Here is a 20,324-nt window from a genome sequence, read left to right on the forward strand (position 1 = left end):
CCTTAATTACGGAGAAAATAGACTAAATTACGGAGCATTTCTTTCTTTTCATCATGAAACGTCATTTAGTTACATCTTTGAAAATTATATACAAAACTTTAACATTAATTTTACTTTAAATCATATATTTTAACATTCTTTATATTGTGATTTCATTGTGGAACTTTATTTTTATTACTATATTACATGTATATATATATATATATATATATATATATATATATATATATATATATATATATATATATATATGTATGTATGTATGTATGTATGTATATGTATATGTATAAACAAAACTTTAGATGACAACAGCAGCATGTAATTTCATTTCTGACCCAGAACTGTTTGCTTTGGAATCTCTAGAATATATAAAAAATGAAAATGTAGAACTTTTTCTCACAGCTGTGCAGCATTTGAATGATTGTTATGACAAGGAGTTTGCTAAGTTACAAAAGTTTGCAGAATGTTGTTTAAAGAAGATTTTGAGTTTACTTCAAAGTTCTTCAACAAACACAAATCTTGTTTATTTACTATGGAGCTCACTAAATTTAATTCTTGTCTCTCCTATTACACAAAAATATATTTGGCGTGATAAAACTGTTCTTGTTTCTCTGAAATCAGCCTTGTTACTAGCAAATCAAACCAATAATAGTAAGCTTATCAAGGCCACTACAAACTTTTTATCATCTGCCCTTGTTGGTGCTCCAGATACATTCTTTGAAAAAATTTCTGAACTCCGCATTATTGCGAGTTTATTAGAAATTTTAGGTAATAGCTCCAACTATTCAGAAGAGCCATTAAAGTCCATAATCTGTTGCTTTGGCTTACTATGTGATGGTACAAAAAGTTGTAAAAATGACCTTATTGAACTTGAGGTTGGAAAAGTTGTTCTTCATATAGGTGAAATGTATGCATTAGATGAGGATTTCAGTGAATTGGCAGCATTAACTTATGATGACATTTCATCTTTAAAGCTAGATGGAGCAACTTTAGGCAGGCAGAAGTTTATAAAATCTCAAATAGGTGAGATGCTGCTATGCTCTAACCCAGGTTGCTTACAAGTACAAAAAAGAATAAAGTTTAAGAAATGTTCTAGATGTAAACTTACAGTATACTGTTCTAAAAATTGTCAAGTAATACATTGGAAGATGTACCATCATAAAGTCTGCTCTGTTTAGTTGTTGTTTTTTTTACATAGAGTAAAGTTTTTCAATAATAGCTATTATTTTTTGTTTTTGTTTTCCAAAGTTAAATTGATTCAAGGAGTACTCTTGATAGCTGAAATTTTTTTTTGTTGAAAACCTAATTTATATTTTCTTTTCTGTTTATTATTATAATATTTTTTTGATTAGTTTTTAACTTTTTTTTCTGTTTTTGATATTATTTTTATACATTTTTGGTTTATATAAAATGAAGTAGTTGTATAATACTTTATTGTTGGTAATGCCAATATTTTATCATGTAATTCCTTTACAAAATCTGAATTGAGTTTTAAAAGCATTTGTATATTTTTTTCTAAAGTTCTGTTTACAATCCTATAAATGATACTAAGAGTTATTCTGTTTTGCCAATCCTATCATTTACAAAAGACTATACAGGAGAAAAAAAAAATCTTTTTTGTGATTTTTGCAAAAATTGGCATTTGACACCTACCCAAGAAAAGATACAAAAAAGTTATTACTTCAAAAAAGTAGAACTTTTAAATAAAGTTTTGTTTTAATCATGTTATTTAAATTAATTTCTTAAATATATTTATAGAAAAGAAATGGCTTCACGATCAGGTCCTAGAGCTGAAGGTACTGATGGATCAGATTTTTCAAACAGGGAAAGTATTGCTAATCACTATAAAACTAGTGCTGAGTTGAAAACCAAGGTCCGAAAAAGCATGATTCCGCATATGTTAATAACATTTTTGTTGGTACTTAAATTTATTGCAACAGCATTAGGTTCTAAATATTTTGTACCATTAGAGAGATGGGAAATGGTTTGGATTTTAAGTGGAATTTGTGCTTTTATTGGTTTTGGATCATTAGCTAAAAATGATAATAAGAAGTTAATTATTTACATTTCTGGCAATATGTTGTTTGGGATTATTCCATTATTTCTTGGGTTTTATGGCTTATTAAGAAGAGTCCAAGTTGATTTGTCCGATTTTAAAAAAGTTCCTGATGCATGGCGTGACTCTCCAATGAAGATGGCGATGATTGCTGTTTGTTTCACTTGGCAAATTATTGGAATTTTTCATGCTCTACGTTTGAGAAAAGCATGGAGTTCAATGGTGGATATAAAAAAGAAATGATTTTATTTAAAAGATAAAAGCAATTTGTGCAAAATATTTCTTAGAATTTAGTTATATTTATCATGTAGTTTGAAATTTACATTAAAGTAATTCTTTATATTTAGTTTTACTATTTATCTTCTAATATAAGTTATGAATTTATGGTTAATGCAAGAAAAAAATTTAATAAAGATTGCTCTTCTTGTTGTTATTAGAGATTTTTCTAGTTAATTTTTTAATGCATTTTAAAACATTTTTTTGAAAGTCACTGATCTGCAGAAATTTAACTTCTAATAATATCTTTGAATAATATATAGATGGATAGTTTTTAAAAAATATCAATTGAAAGTGAAAATGGTTCATCCTTCACATTCATTTAACTGCTTTGAAAAGATACAAATCCTTAATAAAATTTTTTTTTTAATAATCTCATAATTTACATTTTAAGTAAGTAGTTGAGTTGATAATGATAAGCAATGTTGCTCAACAGTTCACATACTATGGATAAAGTTGAGTGGGTTAGAAGTCTGCTTTCTTTTAATGGAACAACAATAAAATCTTATTGTAAAGAAAATAGGTAAGATTTCTTACTTTAGTTGTTGAAAAAAAATTTGATATTTGCAGCAAATACGAATCATGACAAAAACACAAGAAATGATTATCATTTGGAATTTTATCTACTATTTTTAATATTTGAGATTATTTTTATTTTTTGAGTTAAATTTATAAATGTATTTAGGTGCTGGAAAGATGAGTGCATTGAGTGAAGTCCCAGTTAAGGTGATAGCTAGAGTAAGTATTTTTACCATATTTTCGATTTATGTTAAAAGTTTTAAATTTCTATGTTAATTAACTGTTCTTAATGTTGTTTACTACCATTAAAGAAGCTTTCATCTTTTTTCTATAACAAGGTGCGACCTTTTATTGAAAATGAGATTCAGTTGAGTGCATACCCTTGTTTGTATTGTATTCCAAATGAACCACAGCTAGTTGTTGGAAAAGATAGACACTTTACATTTGATAATGTTTTTAATCAATTTGTCACTCAGGTAGTAGTTTTAAGATTTATTTTTTGAACTTATCTGTTCACAAAATAGTTGTACAATTTAAATTTCTTAGCAAATTGAAATATTACACAATATAATTTCATCTCACTTTCTTTACAAAGAAATTTATTCTTATTTGAACTTAGTAAGTTTTATTAAAACAACTAAAACATGTCCAGAATAATTTTTTTTCATACAAACAACAATTATAATGAACTTTGAAAGTTTTTTTTAGAAACTTTATATCAAAGAGTTGTATAATTTTTTTGATGTTAGAATCTGCATTAACTAATCTTTTCTCAAATGAATAAACCTAATTGTTCTGTTCAGTATTGTTGATAGTGCTCTTGGTCAATATAAGTTACATTTGGAAATGATTTACTGTTGTAATATGATACCTGATAATTTAGTTATAGATAATTAGTTTTTATAAAATTGTAGTGGTATATAAGTTGCTGTAGCATATATATCTATGAATAAGTTTTAGAATTATGCAAAAATATACTCAAATATAATAACTACATGGTTAAACTTAATGATAAGTATGCATTCCTATTTTAGACAGAGGTTTATGAGCAATCTGTGAATGATTTAGTTGATTGGTTTTTCGAAGGTTACAATGCCACAGTTTTTGCTTATGGGCACACTGTAAGGTTTTATTACACTCAAAGCTAAACATGTTTAAATTTTAAACAGTGCACGCAGACAATTTTAAGTGAGATTACTTTTGCAGGGAAAAAAAAAGTGAATATTTATGAGATGTTTTCTCAAGAAAAAGAGTGCTTTTTTTTATATTAAATTGATTTTTTTTTCCTCCTTTCTATGAAGTCAATCTAATATCTGAATATTTTTTCTGTTATTAGGGTTCTGGAAAAACTTACACAATGGGTACAGGAAGTTGCTCTTACTATGATGATGAAGAATGTGGTATCATACCTCGAGCTATTAAGGATATTTTTCATAAGATTAATGTAGGGACTTTTTTAATTAATGCAAACTTTTTAAATCTCTTTCTTTAATTTTATACCAACATCTAAAGCATTATACCAACATCTAAAGCATCATATGCAATATCATATAGAAGAAGTTTCAAATGTTTAAACTTTTTGAGGGTTTGATTACAATTAAATCTGCTAATGTAATAACTTTGAAAGTGTAACTACTTAAATACATAAAAACCCTCATATAAGCATATATACCCTCACAAAAACATTTAACCTCACATAAGCATATATACCCAAACAAAACAGGGTGCAAATAGGCAATCTTCTTACCAATCATTCTTGGAAATAAAAAATCGAATGGCTTTCCCATGTCAACTACAATCTCAATTTAGCTTGTTACAAATATTGCAAGACATCAATTAGTATTTCATCTACTGGTGTTATTCATTGTGTAAAACATGAAAGTAGTAAAAAATATTTAAACAGTCTGAAACATATTTTTTCAGAACCTGTAAAGATCCTGTAAAAAGGTCATATAGTCAAAAGAAGTTGGAAGCTCTGTTCACCTGAACTTTTTTTACCAAGATTCTCTTGCTATGATCACATTAGCATTACAATTTGTAAAAGACAATTATATTTTTAGATCTACAGAAATTGATAATAATGTTTTGTAACTACAGATTATTATAGAAGAGTTTTCAATGCTAGTTAATCAACAGCATCCTTCAAAATTTTATTCTTTGAATAATGCTAGGCAATGAAAATGGGGAGATTTAATCAAAATTTGTGATTTTGTAGTTTGGTTTTTACAACACAATTAAATTTCATTAACTAAGAACAAAAAAATGTTTTAAGTTTAAAAGTGAAAGAAGTATTGTATTTCTTCTGCAACATATTTACAAAGATAATTTTAATTTCATGTTTTACTTTTAAAACAAAATTTCTTTATTCTTTACTGGGTTTTTTCTCGCCCTACAAGTGCCATGCAAATTTAGCATTAGTTGTTGGTACAATGTTGGAAGAATAACTTTATTTTAACTCAAACCTGCCATAACTAAAGAGTCTCTGCATGAGAAAGTTAGATGTTAGTTGATATCAGACCATCTTGTAACTATATTCATATTGATGCATCATTATTTTGTGCTAAAAATTTTTCATCTGATTCTTGATGGTTTTAATGTTTTTGTCTTAAAACCATCACAGACGTACATGGTAAAAGTTGATAAATACATTGTCACTTAGCCATGGCTTGCTCATGACATGGCTCTCATTGCTACTGTGTTTCAGCACTAATTGTTACACTTAACCTAAAATCTATTTATTAATCCCTGGCACTTTGTATTTTGAAGTTGTCTTTTGGTTTAGAAACTAGAGAATGAAACTGTTTGTAAAATGAAAGTCTCATTCATTGAAATTTACAAAGAAGATGCAACTGATTTACTTAGTAATTCACCAAGAAACATAGTCATTAGAGAAGATGAGTATGGAAACACAGGTATTTTAAATTTTTCAGTAAATGCAAAGAAATTCCTTTTTTGTTTACATTTAACAGCATATACTATACACAAGGATATTATATATTTTGCTTATTTTTTTAAAATGAATACAATTTAATTCATTCTTACAATCACGTTAAATATTGTTTGGGTTTTTTTTTTTCAATTTTTTACAAAGTGTATATTGGATTAGCTTTTAAAGATTAAAATTTGTATTTTATGTTAATTTTTGTTAGTAGAATTATTTGGCTTAACATCTCAAAAATATTAATACTGTTAAAATAGTTGATATGTTGTGAGATTTCTTGTTTTCAGTTGTGGTAGGGGTATGTAAGGAACCTGTTGATAATGCAGATGCTGTGCTGAATTTATTGGATGCTGGTTCTGCGATGCGCCATGTTAGTGCTACGAGTATGAATGACTCATCAAGTCGCTCTCATTGCATATTTTCACTTATGTTAGGTGTGTTGATTATGTCAATATTTAACAAGAACTTTATAAATCAGAATTTTTTTTATCTGTTACAATTTTTTCTCTTCTTTTTTTTTTAATCTCATCTTATTAAAATTTATTTCATGTTTTTTACTGTTCAGAACAATATCCATTATCAAAGAATCAGCATGAAAAAGGTATGCATACAATTTATTTTATTTTTTTAAACAAATAATTTGTTAATGTGTTATAGTTGTAATTAGGGTCTTTGACTAAGCTGGTATGCATTTTTATAGGTGCAGCTCTTTTTTCTCAGTTTCATTTTGTGGACCTCGCTGGTTCTGAGCGTGCCCATCGTACTGGTAATCAAGGAGAGCGTTTTAAAGAATCTATCTCCATTAATTCAGGTTTACTTGCACTTGGCAATGTTATTAGTGCGCTCTCTGACAGCAAAAGAAAGCTGCAACATATCCCTTACAGAGAAAGTAAACTAACTCGACTATTAAAAGATTCCCTTGGGGGTAATAGCAGAACTGTTATGATAACATGCTTGAGTCCAGCCTTAAGTGATCTGGATGAAAATATAAACTCTTTGAAATATGCAACTCGGGTAAAAAAAATTTTGTACTTAATGTTATGTTGCAGCTTTGTAATTTATGATCTTTTTTGGTGAGTCTTGAGAGTTTATCATACAGGCAAAGCTTATAAAGAACAAACCAGTTTTAAATTGGTCAAAAGATTTGCAACCCAGCACTCCTATTCAGGTTTTTTTATAGTTCTTATAAAATTTGTGTGTGTGTGTCTATGTATGTATGTATGTATGTATGTATGTATGTATGTATGTATGTATGTATGTATGTATGTATGTATGTATGTATGTATGTATGTATGTATGTATGTATGTATGTATGTATGTATGTATGTATGTATGTATGTATGTATGTATGTATGTATGTATGTATGTATGTATGTATGTATGTATGTATGTATGTATGTATGTATGTATGTATGTATGTATGTATGTATGTATGTATGTATGTATGTATGTGTAAAGTGAATGCTTATTAAATAATCTGTCCCTTTCATGAAGAATCCATTGGTCAGTTAAAGCATAAGTTTGAATTTATTTGAAATGTTTTAACCACGCTAATGATTCAAAACAGTTTTTTAAATTTAATGATGAGAGAGCAAACATAATGTGATGAGGATGATAAGAGAGTGAAAAGTGTAAGAGATGATTTGGATAAATAGATGAATACAATTGCAAACAAGTGTAATTCTCTAATAAAATATTTATATTCTGTTTATATTGAAAGCTTATTATGCATCAGCAAACCAAGCTGTAATATTTGCTGTTACTGTGATTTAATTTGTCCTTTTTCTGCAACAATAAATTAGAGTAGTGATCAAAACCACAATGTTCTAGTAGTCTTATAAAGGTTGTTATTTTGTTACCTTTTGAGCTCCTCGTTTCTAAATTTAGTAAAGTTGAGTTCTCCTTATTGCTACAGGAGTAAAATAAAAGTTTCAGCTGCAAGTTGTTTTATCTTTTTATGTAATCTATTATTTATATAATAATTTTTTAAAGCTTGTTCAAAGTGAAAAAGAAAGGAAGAGTGAGTTAAAGTTTCAAACCTCCATGGAAGAATATGAAGAGTAAGTGACTCTGATTTTTTATTTCTTTTGTTAAAAACATTGAATAAATTACTCAATAAAAAGAGTTACTTTTTGTTGCTTCTACAAAACAAACAGTTTTAATTGTAACTTGGAAAATTCAAATACTTAATTTTATTTCAATAAAAAATATTGATTTTGATTTTTTACAATTTAGAAATAAGAATTCTTGTTTCTTTTCCTCTCAAAGGCTTTTACAAGAGCATCAAGATTTTCTTCAAAGCTTTCATGAAATCAGTGTTCTTTTGAATGCTGTTGAGTTATGTAACATCCCATCTAATGTTAAAGAAAAAATCAATATATGGCGTTGTCAGTGGGACAAGTTAGCATACTCAAAGTTTCTAGATGTCAGTAACATCACTCCTACTGCATTTTACTCAGAAATAAGCAATTTACAGAATGGTGCTATTCAGACCAAGGAAACAGAATGTCATAATGTATGTTAACTTTTTCAACTCTTAAAACCTTAAGCTTGAAACATAATAGTAGAAGTCTGCAATTACAAACAGTTGTAAAGCTTAGCTTTTTTTAGAAAATTGAAATAAAGTTGAAAAAACAAATGGTTTGAGTTATGCAGGAAGTTATTTGAAGTTCTTATTTTTCTACATTTTAGAACTTTTAAAGTTTAAATTTCATTGTACTCTAGGCAATTGTGCTCTAAAAAATATACCCAAAAAAAAATTTTTTTATTTTTGTTACATGATAGTTGGCAATATTCTATGGGTTATTCAATATTGCTATATTTAAATCTTTTGAATAATTTAGTGTGAGGAGAATGTACTTAAGTATGAACATCTTCTCTCCACAAAAAATAGTGAACTAGAAGAAATGCATATTGAATTAAATGTGTTTGGAGAGGAGAATGCAATCCTAAGGCTAGAGCTGGATAAACTCGTTAACAAAAATGCTGAGCTTAAGGAGCAACTCTTAGAAAAAGAAATCTATCTTCATAAGAAGAACCGCGATGTCACAGGTGCTTTTTTTTTCTTTACTTTGATGAAATTTTTATTTTTGTGTTTACAACTGTAGACAAAAATCTAAATAAAATAAAGAAATGAAAATTAGTTTTATAAACAATTTTTTTTTACAAATTTTCATGTGACAGAGCACATTAATAATGGCGTAATTTCCCCTAATCTTACATCACCTGAAGAACGTGTTTTACAGAAACTTCGTGCAATAAATTCAATGAAGATTTCTCAAATGGATGATACAGATTTTGTTGAGCATGATGATAACATTAGCTCAGGGGAAGAACTAGAGTATGTGAAGATAAAAGAGATTAACATTCTTATTTTGCTCTTTAATGTCTGAGGATTACCTTTATTATTTTATTCTCTTAACTGAGTTTAATAATTATGAGTTTAATAATTAGTTTATTCTTTTAATTTTGATGATAATACTTACTTCCCATTTTTTAGGAGTGTTTACTTGACTTGTTTATTTTTGATGTTGATGTGATTTTTTTTTTAATGATGTGGCTTAATTAGTCTAACATCAAATATTGTCTTAGTTGAAAATTTATAATGTTTTATCTTTTTTTAAGGGAGCAGTGGATTCCAGAAGAAGCATCCGAACTTGTGACTAAGAAGTGCTTGTCTAACATACCACGACCTGTTAAATCTTTAAGAAAACATGTATGCTTTATTTTTATTCAAATACTTTATGGTTTTGTTAAGTTGATATATTTCAATTTAATTCTTTATAAATGTAGAGTGTTCCAGCAACAAATCTTAATGAATTGCCATCTACATCTAATAGCAATGTTGAGATAGGCAAGACTAAACTAGGAGTTAAAGTATCAGAGAAACATAAAAGAGAATTTCTTAGTCAGATGAAAATGTTGGAACATAACATAAGGTTTATAAAATTTAATTTTAATGCATTTATATTCTTAAAAATGTTAAACATTAGTGTTCATGTAAATAGCAAACCTTGATGATTCACAGGCAAAAAGAAGTTTTAATTGGTGAACTGATGCTAAGTGAAAAAGAAGCCAAAGAAGCAAGCTGTGCATACAAAGATAAACTGGACAAACTTGAAAAAGAGTATAACGTTGCAAACAATGAGCTTACAAAAGTTAAGCAAAGATTGGATCAAGTTGTAATTTATAAAGATGAGAAGCATAAAAAACAATTGGAAAATGATTATAATAAAAAGTTAAAAAACCTCGAAAAGAAGTTGACTGCATTGAAACAAAAAGAGAGTGCTTATGATCGTTTTATTAACATACAATCTACTAAAGAGAAGAGGATCAAAGAGCTAGAGTCATCGCTTAGTCGAATGAAAAATCAGTACAATGAAATTGAACGCCAGTTGAAATTTGAATTAGAGAAAATTAGTAATATTGAATCTGAAAGACGCAAGAGTGAGTTACGAATTAAGGAGTTGGAGAAAGAAGCTGATCAGCAAAAGAAAATACTAAAAATTAAAAATGAAGAAGTAATAGCTGCTCAGAGAAAGCTTCGAATCTCATCTGGAGGAATGATAACGTAACTTTCTTAAATTTTATCTTTGCAGAATTTTTTTTTTTTTTTTATTTTTTTAAATTTTATTTTACATTTGTCTATTTTCTTTTTTTTAGATCCAAACACCCTGAGTTAGAAATGAAGCAGTTATGGCTTGATGCTGAAATAGAAAAAATAATAGCAAAACAAAAGGAGATGAGTTTGCTTGAAGCTGAATTGGTTGAGCGGGATGCAAGTTTAAAGAAAAAAGAATCATTGCTATCTGAGAAAAAGTTGTTGGAAGTAAAGAAGCTCAAATCAAACCAAGAGTTGTCTAATGTAAAAATATTTTCCCTTTTATTTTTTTTTTTTTTTTTGTAACAATAAAAAAAGTTGTGACTTTGTTTTCGATATTTATCAGCAATGATGTTATAAAAAATCACATTTCTTTTAGAGTATAATGAGATTATCAGTTCAAATGGAGACGATTGATGAACAAATAAAGAAAATGCCATCTGATCGCAACGACTTGCAACAATTAGTTTTAGTGAAAGAAGATCTTACAAAACAAAAAGTAGCGCTTGAGCAAACAATTCAGGACTTTAGTGGTCTTGATTCCTCAGAGCAGCGACGATTAATTGAACTTAGTGAAGCAGTTGAGGCAGTTGATGAAGCCATTAAATATAAAAATGACCTAATAAAGAAAAATCAAATGACCTTAGAAAATATGGAAGATGAAAACTACAGAAAAGTAGAGTACTTAATAAACAATATGAGTGACTTGAGTTTAGACGAATTTAAACATTTACTCGGAAAACTTTTTATAAAAATAATTAATTTACGTAGAGTTATAATGGAAATCGAAAATACAAAACATCATTTAGAAATGAAAACTGATTCTCAACTAAAAACAATACATGAACTTGAGAGAACCATTAAGTTGATTGAAACTAGATATGAGAATTTACTAATTGATCAAAATTGCAAACACGAAAACGATGTACACTTTTTCATGGAACAACTTAACAACATGGAGAGTGATTCGAGAACAAAAGAATGCAACTTGTAAGTACTCAAACAGTTACAGTACTTTACTTACCTTTGCATATAACTTTTTTTTCTATTAGTTAATTTTATTTAAATTTACTATTGATTTTTTCAGAAAATTTGCAAAAGAAACAGAAAAGCGTAATAAGTACCTGGAGAAAGAACTCTACTACTACAAAGTTCAAGCAAAGCGGTATCGAAACCAACTGAAAGACTTTGTAAATACAGTTTCAAGCGATGTTGATTTAAAGAAAGACACAAGAGGTATTGAGACCAGCGAAGAATTCCATTTACCTCCTGTGCAAGATGCCATCTCTTCTAAGGAAAGAAATGATCGACGGTACTTCGATCATCGATCTTTAGACAATGACAAAAGGTTGCAGGTAGAAGACTTAAAATTTCTGGTAGTTTTCTTTTTAAAAAATTCCCATCAAAAAAAATTGTCTTAATGCACTTGCAAAATCGAGTTAGGCAACATTTTTATCTGATTAACTATGAAATGTATGATCTTACATCGGAATAAATAATATTGTTGATTGATAATATTTTAGGAAATATTTGAAAGTAAGCCAGCAATTAACTCAGGGAGCAATCGGTCGTTGCAAAGAGCAAGAGATTCGTAGGTGTTTGTATCATTTGCGAATCTTATAGATTGTAAAAATTTTCTTCTAAAGAATAAAAGATGAGAAGTTTGCTTTTCTACGAAAATTTTCTTCTAAAGAATAAAAGATGAGAAGTTTGCTTTTCTACGAAAAATTTTTTTTTTTTTGGACAGTTACAACTCTTTTTTTTAACTTTAGTACCAAATGCAGCAAAGAGCTTGGTCCAGTTGGTTCGAGACATTCTATTGTAACTTCATCTGACTCGTGATTTAGTTTCGATTATTTTGGGCCTTCGTAACTCAATTATTGTATAAATACTTCATAAACTTTTTTTCTCAAAACTGTTCTTCTGAGTTTTTATATATATATATATATATTTTACTAATATAGACGATAATATTTTTATTGTTGTAAATTATGATTCATTAATGCGATTTCAGGAAAGAAATAACCTTTCAACTTGTTTGTTTGTTGTTGTTTTATTTTAATTTCATTTGTTTGTTTTTTTTTTTTACTTCAAAGACGTAAGTCAGGCTTTTAAATATGTCGAGCAGGAAATTACTGTTCCATATCGTGGAGAGGCCACAACGGCCATCTTTAGTTAAATACCAATATCTAAGTCATGCTAACAGGTAACCCAGATATTTTTCATTTTGTCAAGCCACAATGAGATCCTATTTAACATGAGACTTTGTAGTCCAATTCTTGCATAAGTTTGTTTTTTAATTTGTTGCCTTGAGTAGATCTTAATGGCCGGTATTGTATTATATATTAAAAATATATTTATGTTTGTTTTTTATCTTTGCAAAATCGTAGTATATTTGTTTTAATTTTTTTTTTTTTTCTTTTTTTTGTCAAATACAAAAGTTGCCAAAACGTTAGCACCCGTGAATAACTGGTTTTAGTTAAATTTTTATTGTACAACCAAATCTTACAAGGTCACAAAAAGCCGTAACAACCCTCTCTAATATTCCTTCGACTCTACTTTGTTAGGATGGTGGTCAATCATAAAAATGCATGGATGTTCAATAGTTCGTTGTTATTTTTTTTTTGTTCTTAAGAATTGCGGTAATACGCGATGGCATGCTACGCACAAGCTTTAGGTAGTAATCTTTAAATTTCCCCACTGTCCAAAATTGTCTCTCCGTCTCAGAGGCTGGGTGGTGGACAACAACTTTGCGTTTTATGATTTTCCAGCAGTTTTTGATAGCAATGAGATCTGACAAATAGAATTTCTACTCCATTGTTGATAAATCGCTTCTGCACCACTTTTGATGTACGGTATGATGCTGAGCTCTGTTGAAATACTGTACAACCACTCAAATGCATATGAGAATAGACATCTTTATCAAAAGTTTAAATAACAACATTACTTATAGATGCTCTAATTTTTAGGCTACAATTGTACTACATGGTGCGGTAATAATATTACACGATGCGGTAAAAAAATTACATGATGCGGTAAAATTAGTCTACAATTTTATTGAAAAAAAACTTTTCCTCAACAACAACAAAAAAGATTAATGGTAGTTAACTTTAACAGTAGAACAGACTAATTAAATAAATACAGCTAAGTCTTCTGGGAACTGAAAAACTGGCATCAAAGTTTTTCTTTCACCTTCAGTTCTCTCGCAACATGTCCTAAATTGCAATTAAGAGTGGAGAAAATAAGCTATACAAAAAAATAAAAAATCTTAGCTGATACGATACTTTTACTCAACAACAGGTTTTACTACAGGTTTTTTTTTTTTTTTTTACAGATTTACTTAACTAGAGATTCAACTTAATATTAATAGCTAAAGATATTGTGGCAGTTTTTCGCCATGAAAATCACAAGCATTTTTGTAGGAAACACAAATTCCGCTTCAGACAACCGTTGTCTGAGTACAGAGGTTGAGGATTAAACCACTGCTTTGAACATAGTTTTATTCAAAATTGCTGGGAGTCAAAATTACTGGAATATTAAATGCGCTGGTCTGCACAGAGATCAATTATATCATTATTATATATTTTTCAAAAGCAGTCATTTCTCGGACTTTATGCATACAAATTAAATCAATAGTCATTCATCAAGACTTTATTTAGCTGCAGCTTCTCAAACAACGTTTTTGTAATGTTTAAAATTTTAAATATTTTCCAACCATAGGATTATCTAGTTCTGTATTGGAGAAAATAATAGCACATAAAAATGTTCAAAGCCAAGAGGCTCCTAATTGTATTGCAATAAAAGTCTTTATGTTTTGAACATTTTTATTTTGTATTAATACATTAGAAGTACCATTTTCAATGGTGACCCCAGTTCCATTAAAACAACTATATGTGTCAAACAACTTCGTGATGTTGGCCTACTATTCGAAAAGAATTAGATGGTCTTCTACTCCGATTAAAGCAAATCAAACAATCTTAACTACTGCTATATCTGATAAAATGTACCAATTTATCCTTTCATCCATACCCAGGGCCCTCTTTCAAAATGGGCTAAATGTGCAATAGCTCAAGCGTGTAAGCGATCAAAGTGCGTTTAAGAATTTAAAGAATAAGAACCTATTTTAAAAAACTCTATTTTCATTTAAAAATCATGAAAACTGTTTATTCATTTTTACGATTTTCTATACAATTATCTATGCAATATTTATAATTAGCAATAATGACTGCTTGACAGCATTTCTTAATGAAATAGTTTTATTTTTTCTTTTTTATCTTCTATAATGTTTTATAAATTCTTATGTTTTATAAATTCTTATAATTTTCTCTTGTCTTTTCTTAAAATTATTTAGGTCATTGCGTTTTTATTAGTGAATTACTATTTGCAATGACCTGCGTTTTTTGTAACATCCTTAACACCAAATATATTGAATTGAATTGAATTTAGAAGTGCTGACAGGTGTTAAAAAAAGTGTTAAGCTTATGGTATCAACTAATGTTAACATTGAGTATAGAAATATTTAATTATTACGAATGTTAAATCGAATAAAATCTAATATTCGATCATCACTATGACATTCCAAATTAAATGATTTAAGTATTTTAGCTATAGAAGAGAAATTATAAAAAGTGTTGATGTTAATCAAATTGTTAAAAAATATTTCAAATGACAAATACCGCAAAAAATAAATAGAAAAACTTTTTAATGCTTTGTTGTTTAACTGTTTTAAAGTAAATACTTTTTGCAAAATCGTTGCTAAACCACAAACCCTGACAGTCTTGGAAAAGTTTGATAACTCAACATGATTTATTTCAACTACTTAAAATTTTCACTATTTTTTTCTATGTTATTATATGACTATCTATAACTTACAACTTGTAAGTTGTAAGTTAAAATCTAAGCTGAGAACAATTACTCAAGTTACAATATTTATTTAAATTTGCGATTTATTTCTGTGACATAGCTAAGCATCGAGAGAGAGAGAAGAACCTCCCACCGCCTAACTGTGCCAACGAAAAACTTCGTTTACATAAACTTCTTGCTTCCTGAATTTATAGATGGCTCAAAATCAATGTTCTCAGCGAGATCGCGTTCGGTTCATAATAGTCCAGACAGCCTTTTGTTTGTCATTTTTTAGATAGCAAATAACTTTTTATAAAAATCAACTTATTACAACGTTTAGACTGCTTGCTGCAAACCAGGTGGTAATTCAGCTTCAATGCGATTTAGACTGCAGGCCAAAAGTTTCCGGACACTTGGATTTTGTTTAATTTTTTAATTCAAACTCCCATAATTATTTCAATAAAATTCAAATATCATATTTATTTTTTAAAAGATACATATAGTTACTATTTAAGAAAAAAAAAGACAAAAAATGAAATAAAAAAGATACTAACAACACTATTATTATTAAACTGTCTTTTCGTCAAAAAATAACCCACGAGTTTTTATCACTTTTTTTGCGATCCGTGGCATCCTATTTATTAATTTATTTATTATTTCGGGTGCAATTGATAACCAGTATTCCTCTAATATTTGCCACAGGTGCTCTTTGGATGTTGGGCATTTTTATCTGACCTTTCTGTCCTATTCTTCCCACAGTAACTCTATTGGGTTCAAATCTGGTGATTGGGCTGGCCAGGTCATGTTTTTGAGAACACCATTATCCTCTTGTTCCTTTATATAGTTCTTACATAATTTTGAGGTGTGTTTAGGGTCAATGTCCTGCATAAAAACAAAACCACGACCAATAGTTCTTAAGCCAGAAGGTATAGCATTGTTTTCTAGAATTATTTTATATTGTTCTTTTTTCATAAAACCCTAAATTTCAACTAGGTCACCTTCACCAGCTGAAGAAAAACACCCCCATACCATAACTGACCCACCACCATGCTTGATTGTCGGCACTAAACACTCTGGGATCATTTTTTCTTTTGTTGTTCTTCTGATGCAAATTCTACGTCTTTGCCCCAACAGTTCAAATTTGGACTCGTCGCACAGTGGAAAATAAAGGTGTGTTTCGGACCAAAAATCGATAACTTTTTTGTTACTAAAAATAGAGATTTGAAAATTTGCACAAATGTAAAGTAGTATATGACGCTTCTAATGAAATACTTTTTGTAAGAATTTTTTTGTAATACAATATTAAAAATAAATAAATAAAAATCAAAAACTTCAAAATTGGCAGTTTAATAATTTACACTTTAACATAATTCTTTACAAATATATGAAAATATCTTAAAGTTATTAGAAACGACGAAAAGTACATAAAATGCTTACCTACTAATTATAGAAATATTTAAAACAGTTTCTAAAGAACAATTTTTAAATAGTTGTTTTTATGAAATAATGTATAGGTATGTTAAAGGTACTATATCACAACTACATAAGGACTTTTAGTTCCTGAAATCAGTTCGTTGACTTTCAAAAGCTGCAGAGTATCTTCATCAAGTTCTTGCACATTTTTGTTATACGGTTTTCTAATGCTGGTGATGTACGGATCGGAAGTGTACAGAAGGGTATGAAATACATCCTCATTTGTAACTGATCGAGAACATTTTCTGGCATGATGAAGGCGAAATTTTTTATAATCCTTATTACGGGATTCTTGCGCATCTTCTGAAAGTTGACCGATAGGAAGTACTGCAAAATGCTTTATGATATTTTCTCCGTGAAGTAAGATTTTGTGTACTGAAGATGGCATATAGTACCATCCATAATTGGTCACATAGATTCGGGCAGTTTCTACAGCATAACTACCAAAACTTTCAGCATTTATCATAACACCTGAGGAGAGAGCTTGCAGAATTATGTAAAATCGCTTAATCAAATTTTCATCCACTCCAGTGATTTCAGCAGAGCAGCTTGCATTGTAAAAAAATCTTCTAGCAGTATTACCGTCATTGGTATTACCACTAACTTGTCTTGGTTTGTCAATGATCAACCCTAGCTCTTCACGAAAACGTTTCTGCACCAAGATCTTCTTCTCTTACTTTAGCCGTTTTTTTTCTTCACTTGTGGCTGCCCATGTTTGGAAAGAAAGGTTGTAAGAAATATGTAATATCATTTCCATACAACGAATCCAGGCATGTAATGTAGACAATCCGTATTGATACGAACTTTCATTTTCAGGCCTAGAAGCCACTTTAGTCAAATCGTTCATTTGCCGTGGAGTAGCTCCACATATTGTACATGTAGATCCAGAAGGCGTATCCGTTAATACCTGAGCCACTTTTCCATCTATCATTGTTAGAAAAAGCTCATGTTTTACCTGAACACTTTTACCATTTTTATTAATTATAGACGGCCGCAAAAAGTTTATTTGGCTCTTTATTTCATCTACAACGGCTTTAGTTTTCTCGGGAGTCTCTTTGCAAAACTCTATGCATATAGGTCGACAAAAACGAACTGATGAAGGTGCCGGATTTTGCCAAACAACTGCGCCAGTTACTATATCAATTAGTTTGATAGGCACCAAAGAACTAGTAAACAAATTTGCATCAGAAATAAGTTCAGATTCCTCTGGAAGTTTCTGCTTGTATTGGCTTTGGCCAGAGGAACCATCACAGCCCCATTTACTATATAAAAGTAAATGTTTGAATTCAATACTGTACACGGAATCTATAGTCAAAATTCTAGCTACAGTGTGATCCAATAAATCTTGCAGTTCCAGAATTTTCGCATGTGTGTTCGTAATTTCTATTGCAGAAGATGGTGGATAGCAGGTCTGTTTAATTTCTTGAATTTTACAATATGGTGGGAATATGGAACAGTTTCGTTCATTTGTCACCTTCCTCATGTACAAATATTGTGCTTTTGTTAAATCTAAGTCAATAAACACGCTGAGTGCTTCTTCATCCGTTAGCATATTTTTCTGGCTTGCGTTTTCCATAAAACTCGATATTAAGTTTTTTTTGTCTTTATCAGCCATCCTTAATGATTCCACAAGTTTTGCTTCTGCTTCTTCTCCTATTGAACGCAACGCCTGAAGATATGTATTAAAGATGTGATCAAATCCATATTCCTTAAGTAACATGGTATTTTTTATTTTTTTGCTGGATTCTGACGAATCTCCATAAGACACGCACGGTCTTCCGCGTTTTTCAAAAGAAGTAGATGGCGTGGAGTCGGTAATTGCCTCTTCTGAGTTAGGTAAAGGTACACAATATTCAGAATCCAACCAATCACTGTTCTTAGATAAAAAAGCATCCTTTTTCCGTGACGCCTGTATCCATCGTTTATTAAACGACGGAATAATGTGCCTTTGAATATCACTAATGATGAAACACAAGTTGTCCTCAGAAAGTTGATAATTTTCTTTTAAAATTATTGACAGTGACTCAACTGTCCTTGCTCCATCAATATAGGAAAGCAATAATTTACGTTTCGAACACTTAAAAGTTGTCATTTTAACAAGTCACAAAAGTAATGTACATAATATTCAATAGTCAAAAGTGTCGGTTTAATTTCCACTGTGAATTTGTTATACTGATATAAATGTTTCAACTCTTTATATATTGGCAGTGTACATTCACCACAAAATGAGTGTAAAAATACAAGAATGCCATGGTATCAATAAAAAATTGATAATAAATTTAAAAACATATACCAAGCTATTGTTATAAATGAACAAAATTTAAAACCACGATAAAAAGCGGTTTTCTGTTTTTTTTACTTTTATCACTTTTTTCTCGATAATTTCGGAAACCGCACGTTTCTGCAACTGATTCTTATACATGTTTTTAATAAACACCAAGGCTAAAATACTATATTAAGTTTAAAACGTGGGGAAGCGTGGGTAACTGCCAAAAGTCTCAGTGAACTTGAAGAATATTTTTTTTTTTCATTTATTTTATTGTTCAAATAATTACTCCTAAACTGAACCATTTAAGTAAAAATGTATAATTTTCTTAAAATCTCCATAAGATGAGCTTTTCAAAAATGTATAATACTTTATATTTATTCCTAGAAAGTTTTATAAAAAATTAACTTTTAAAGTGATGAAGCGAACAGGTTTGAAATGAACATCCGCAAAAGTAATAAACAATAGGGCTTCAAAACTTTTATTTTTACATAAAATTATGTGAAATTCCTGCATTATAGTAATGATTGACCATTAAACTATTAAATAAAACTGAAATATAATGACAGTAGCGACATTAGTAAAAAACATTTATGATATGCTATTGCTCTACAATTTTCCACTGTGCGTCGGTCCATAGTACTTTTCCCCAGCCTTCTTCTGTCCAATTTTGGTGGTCTATAGCCCATTGTAACCTTTTCTTTTTATTTCCAATCCGTAGCAACGGTTTCCTGACCACTATACGACCAGAAAGTCCTGCTTGTCTAAGACGTCGTTTCGTAGTGGTTAATGAAATAGATTTTGAACGACTCCTATTAAAGCCTGAAGTTATTTCCGGGGCCGTAAGTCTTCGATTTCTTTTACTCATCAATATTATACTATTATCTTCAGCTTTTGTTGTCTTCCGTGGATTATCAGATCTTTTTTTGTCTTCAAAAATGCCTGTTTCTTTCCATCGTTTGATGGTATCTTGTACAGTACTTCTGGCAACTTGTAATTTTTTGCAAATTTTACGAACTGAATAACTTTCTTTATGTAATGTAATTATTTCAGAAAGTTTTGCAACCGTTAAAGAAGGTTTTTTACCCATATTTTTAATTAAATAGTCGAATTATAAAATTTTAAAATTTTTTTGAAGATTTTTTAACACAACCGTCATTAATACCAAATGAAAACTAAACAAAACTAAATATTCTTAATCATTTTAGCCCGATATCATTATATTATTTCCTTCATGTTTCAACAAATAAATAACTTTAACAAGACCAAACTCTTAAGAGTAATGTAACGCTATATATCAAGTTAAAATAAGCAATTAAAAAAAACAAACTTATTTATGTAAGTTTGAGGC

General features: G+C 29.3%; 3 protein-coding genes across 5 annotated transcripts; all 3 read left to right on the forward strand.

Moving 5' to 3' along the window:
- The first annotated feature begins 284 nt into the window (after window positions 1-284).
- Window positions 285-1,437, forward strand: LOC149890089 (uncharacterized). Its single transcript, XM_090085348.1, has one exon. It carries the CDS (start codon window positions 303-305, stop codon window positions 1,176-1,178), a length of 876 nt encoding a protein of 291 aa, XP_089941474.1. The 5' UTR covers window positions 285-302; the 3' UTR covers window positions 1,179-1,437.
- Window positions 1,438-1,765: 328 nt separating this feature from the next.
- Window positions 1,766-2,398, forward strand: LOC149890090 (protein jagunal homolog 1-like). The gene has a single exon (XM_090086115.1). It carries the CDS (start codon window positions 1,766-1,768, stop codon window positions 2,297-2,299), a length of 534 nt encoding a protein of 177 aa, XP_089942241.1. The 3' UTR covers window positions 2,300-2,398.
- A 56-nt stretch (window positions 2,399-2,454) lies between these two features.
- LOC149890091 (kinesin-like protein KIF27) lies at window positions 2,455-12,405 on the forward strand. Of its 3 annotated transcripts, none has more exons than XM_090086111.1 (22): window positions 2,455-2,855; window positions 3,018-3,070; window positions 3,190-3,327; window positions 3,886-3,972; window positions 4,188-4,295; window positions 5,634-5,763; window positions 6,080-6,226; window positions 6,358-6,393; window positions 6,493-6,806; window positions 6,892-6,960; window positions 7,785-7,852; window positions 8,061-8,307; window positions 8,636-8,843; window positions 8,976-9,132; window positions 9,417-9,507; window positions 9,585-9,730; window positions 9,820-10,362; window positions 10,455-10,656; window positions 10,772-11,382; window positions 11,480-11,747; window positions 11,916-11,983; window positions 12,165-12,405. In XM_090086111.1, exons 2-22 carry the CDS (start codon window positions 3,029-3,031, stop codon window positions 12,232-12,234), a joined length of 3,750 nt encoding a protein of 1,249 aa, XP_089942237.1. In that variant the 5' UTR covers window positions 2,455-2,855; window positions 3,018-3,028; the 3' UTR covers window positions 12,235-12,405. The 3 variants fall into 3 exon arrangements, with proteins under 3 accessions (XP_089942237.1, XP_089942238.1, XP_089942240.1); XM_090086112.1 differs by having other exon boundaries at window positions 11,916-11,987; window positions 12,165-12,286; XM_090086114.1 differs by lacking the exons at window positions 2,455-2,855; window positions 3,018-3,070; window positions 3,190-3,327; ... (1 more) ...; window positions 4,188-4,295; window positions 5,634-5,763 and having other exon boundaries at window positions 6,114-6,226; window positions 6,513-6,806.
- The last annotated feature ends 7,919 nt before the right edge of the window (window positions 12,406-20,324 follow it).

This window comes from Hydra viridissima, unplaced genomic scaffold (genome assembly GCF_058129835.1).
Source record: "Hydra viridissima isolate aposymbiotic clone 2 unplaced genomic scaffold, HvirCarnegie_v1 scaffold_4, whole genome shotgun sequence".
In the NCBI taxonomy this organism is placed as follows: Eukaryota; Metazoa; Cnidaria; class Hydrozoa; order Anthoathecata; family Hydridae; genus Hydra; species Hydra viridissima.

Bases quoted from the DNA above. Each gene is read 5' to 3' on its own strand.
- LOC149890089 (XM_090085348.1), top strand. From the start codon at position 303: ATGACAACAGCAGCATGTAATTTCATTTCTGACCCAGAACTGTTTGCT.
- LOC149890091 (XM_090086111.1), top strand. From the start codon at position 3,029: ATGAGTGCATTGAGTGAAGTCCCAGTTAAGGTGATAGCTAGA. The intron at 8,308-8,635 runs GTATGTTAACTT...TGAATAATTTAG, and splicing joins AGGAAACAGAATGTCATAAT to TGTGAGGAGAATGTACTTAA. The intron at 9,731-9,819 runs GTTTATAAAATT...GATGATTCACAG, and splicing joins ATGTTGGAACATAACATAAG to GCAAAAAGAAGTTTTAATTG.
- LOC149890090 (XM_090086115.1), top strand. From the start codon at position 1,766: ATGGCTTCACGATCAGGTCCTAGAGCTGAAGGTACTGATGGATCAGAT.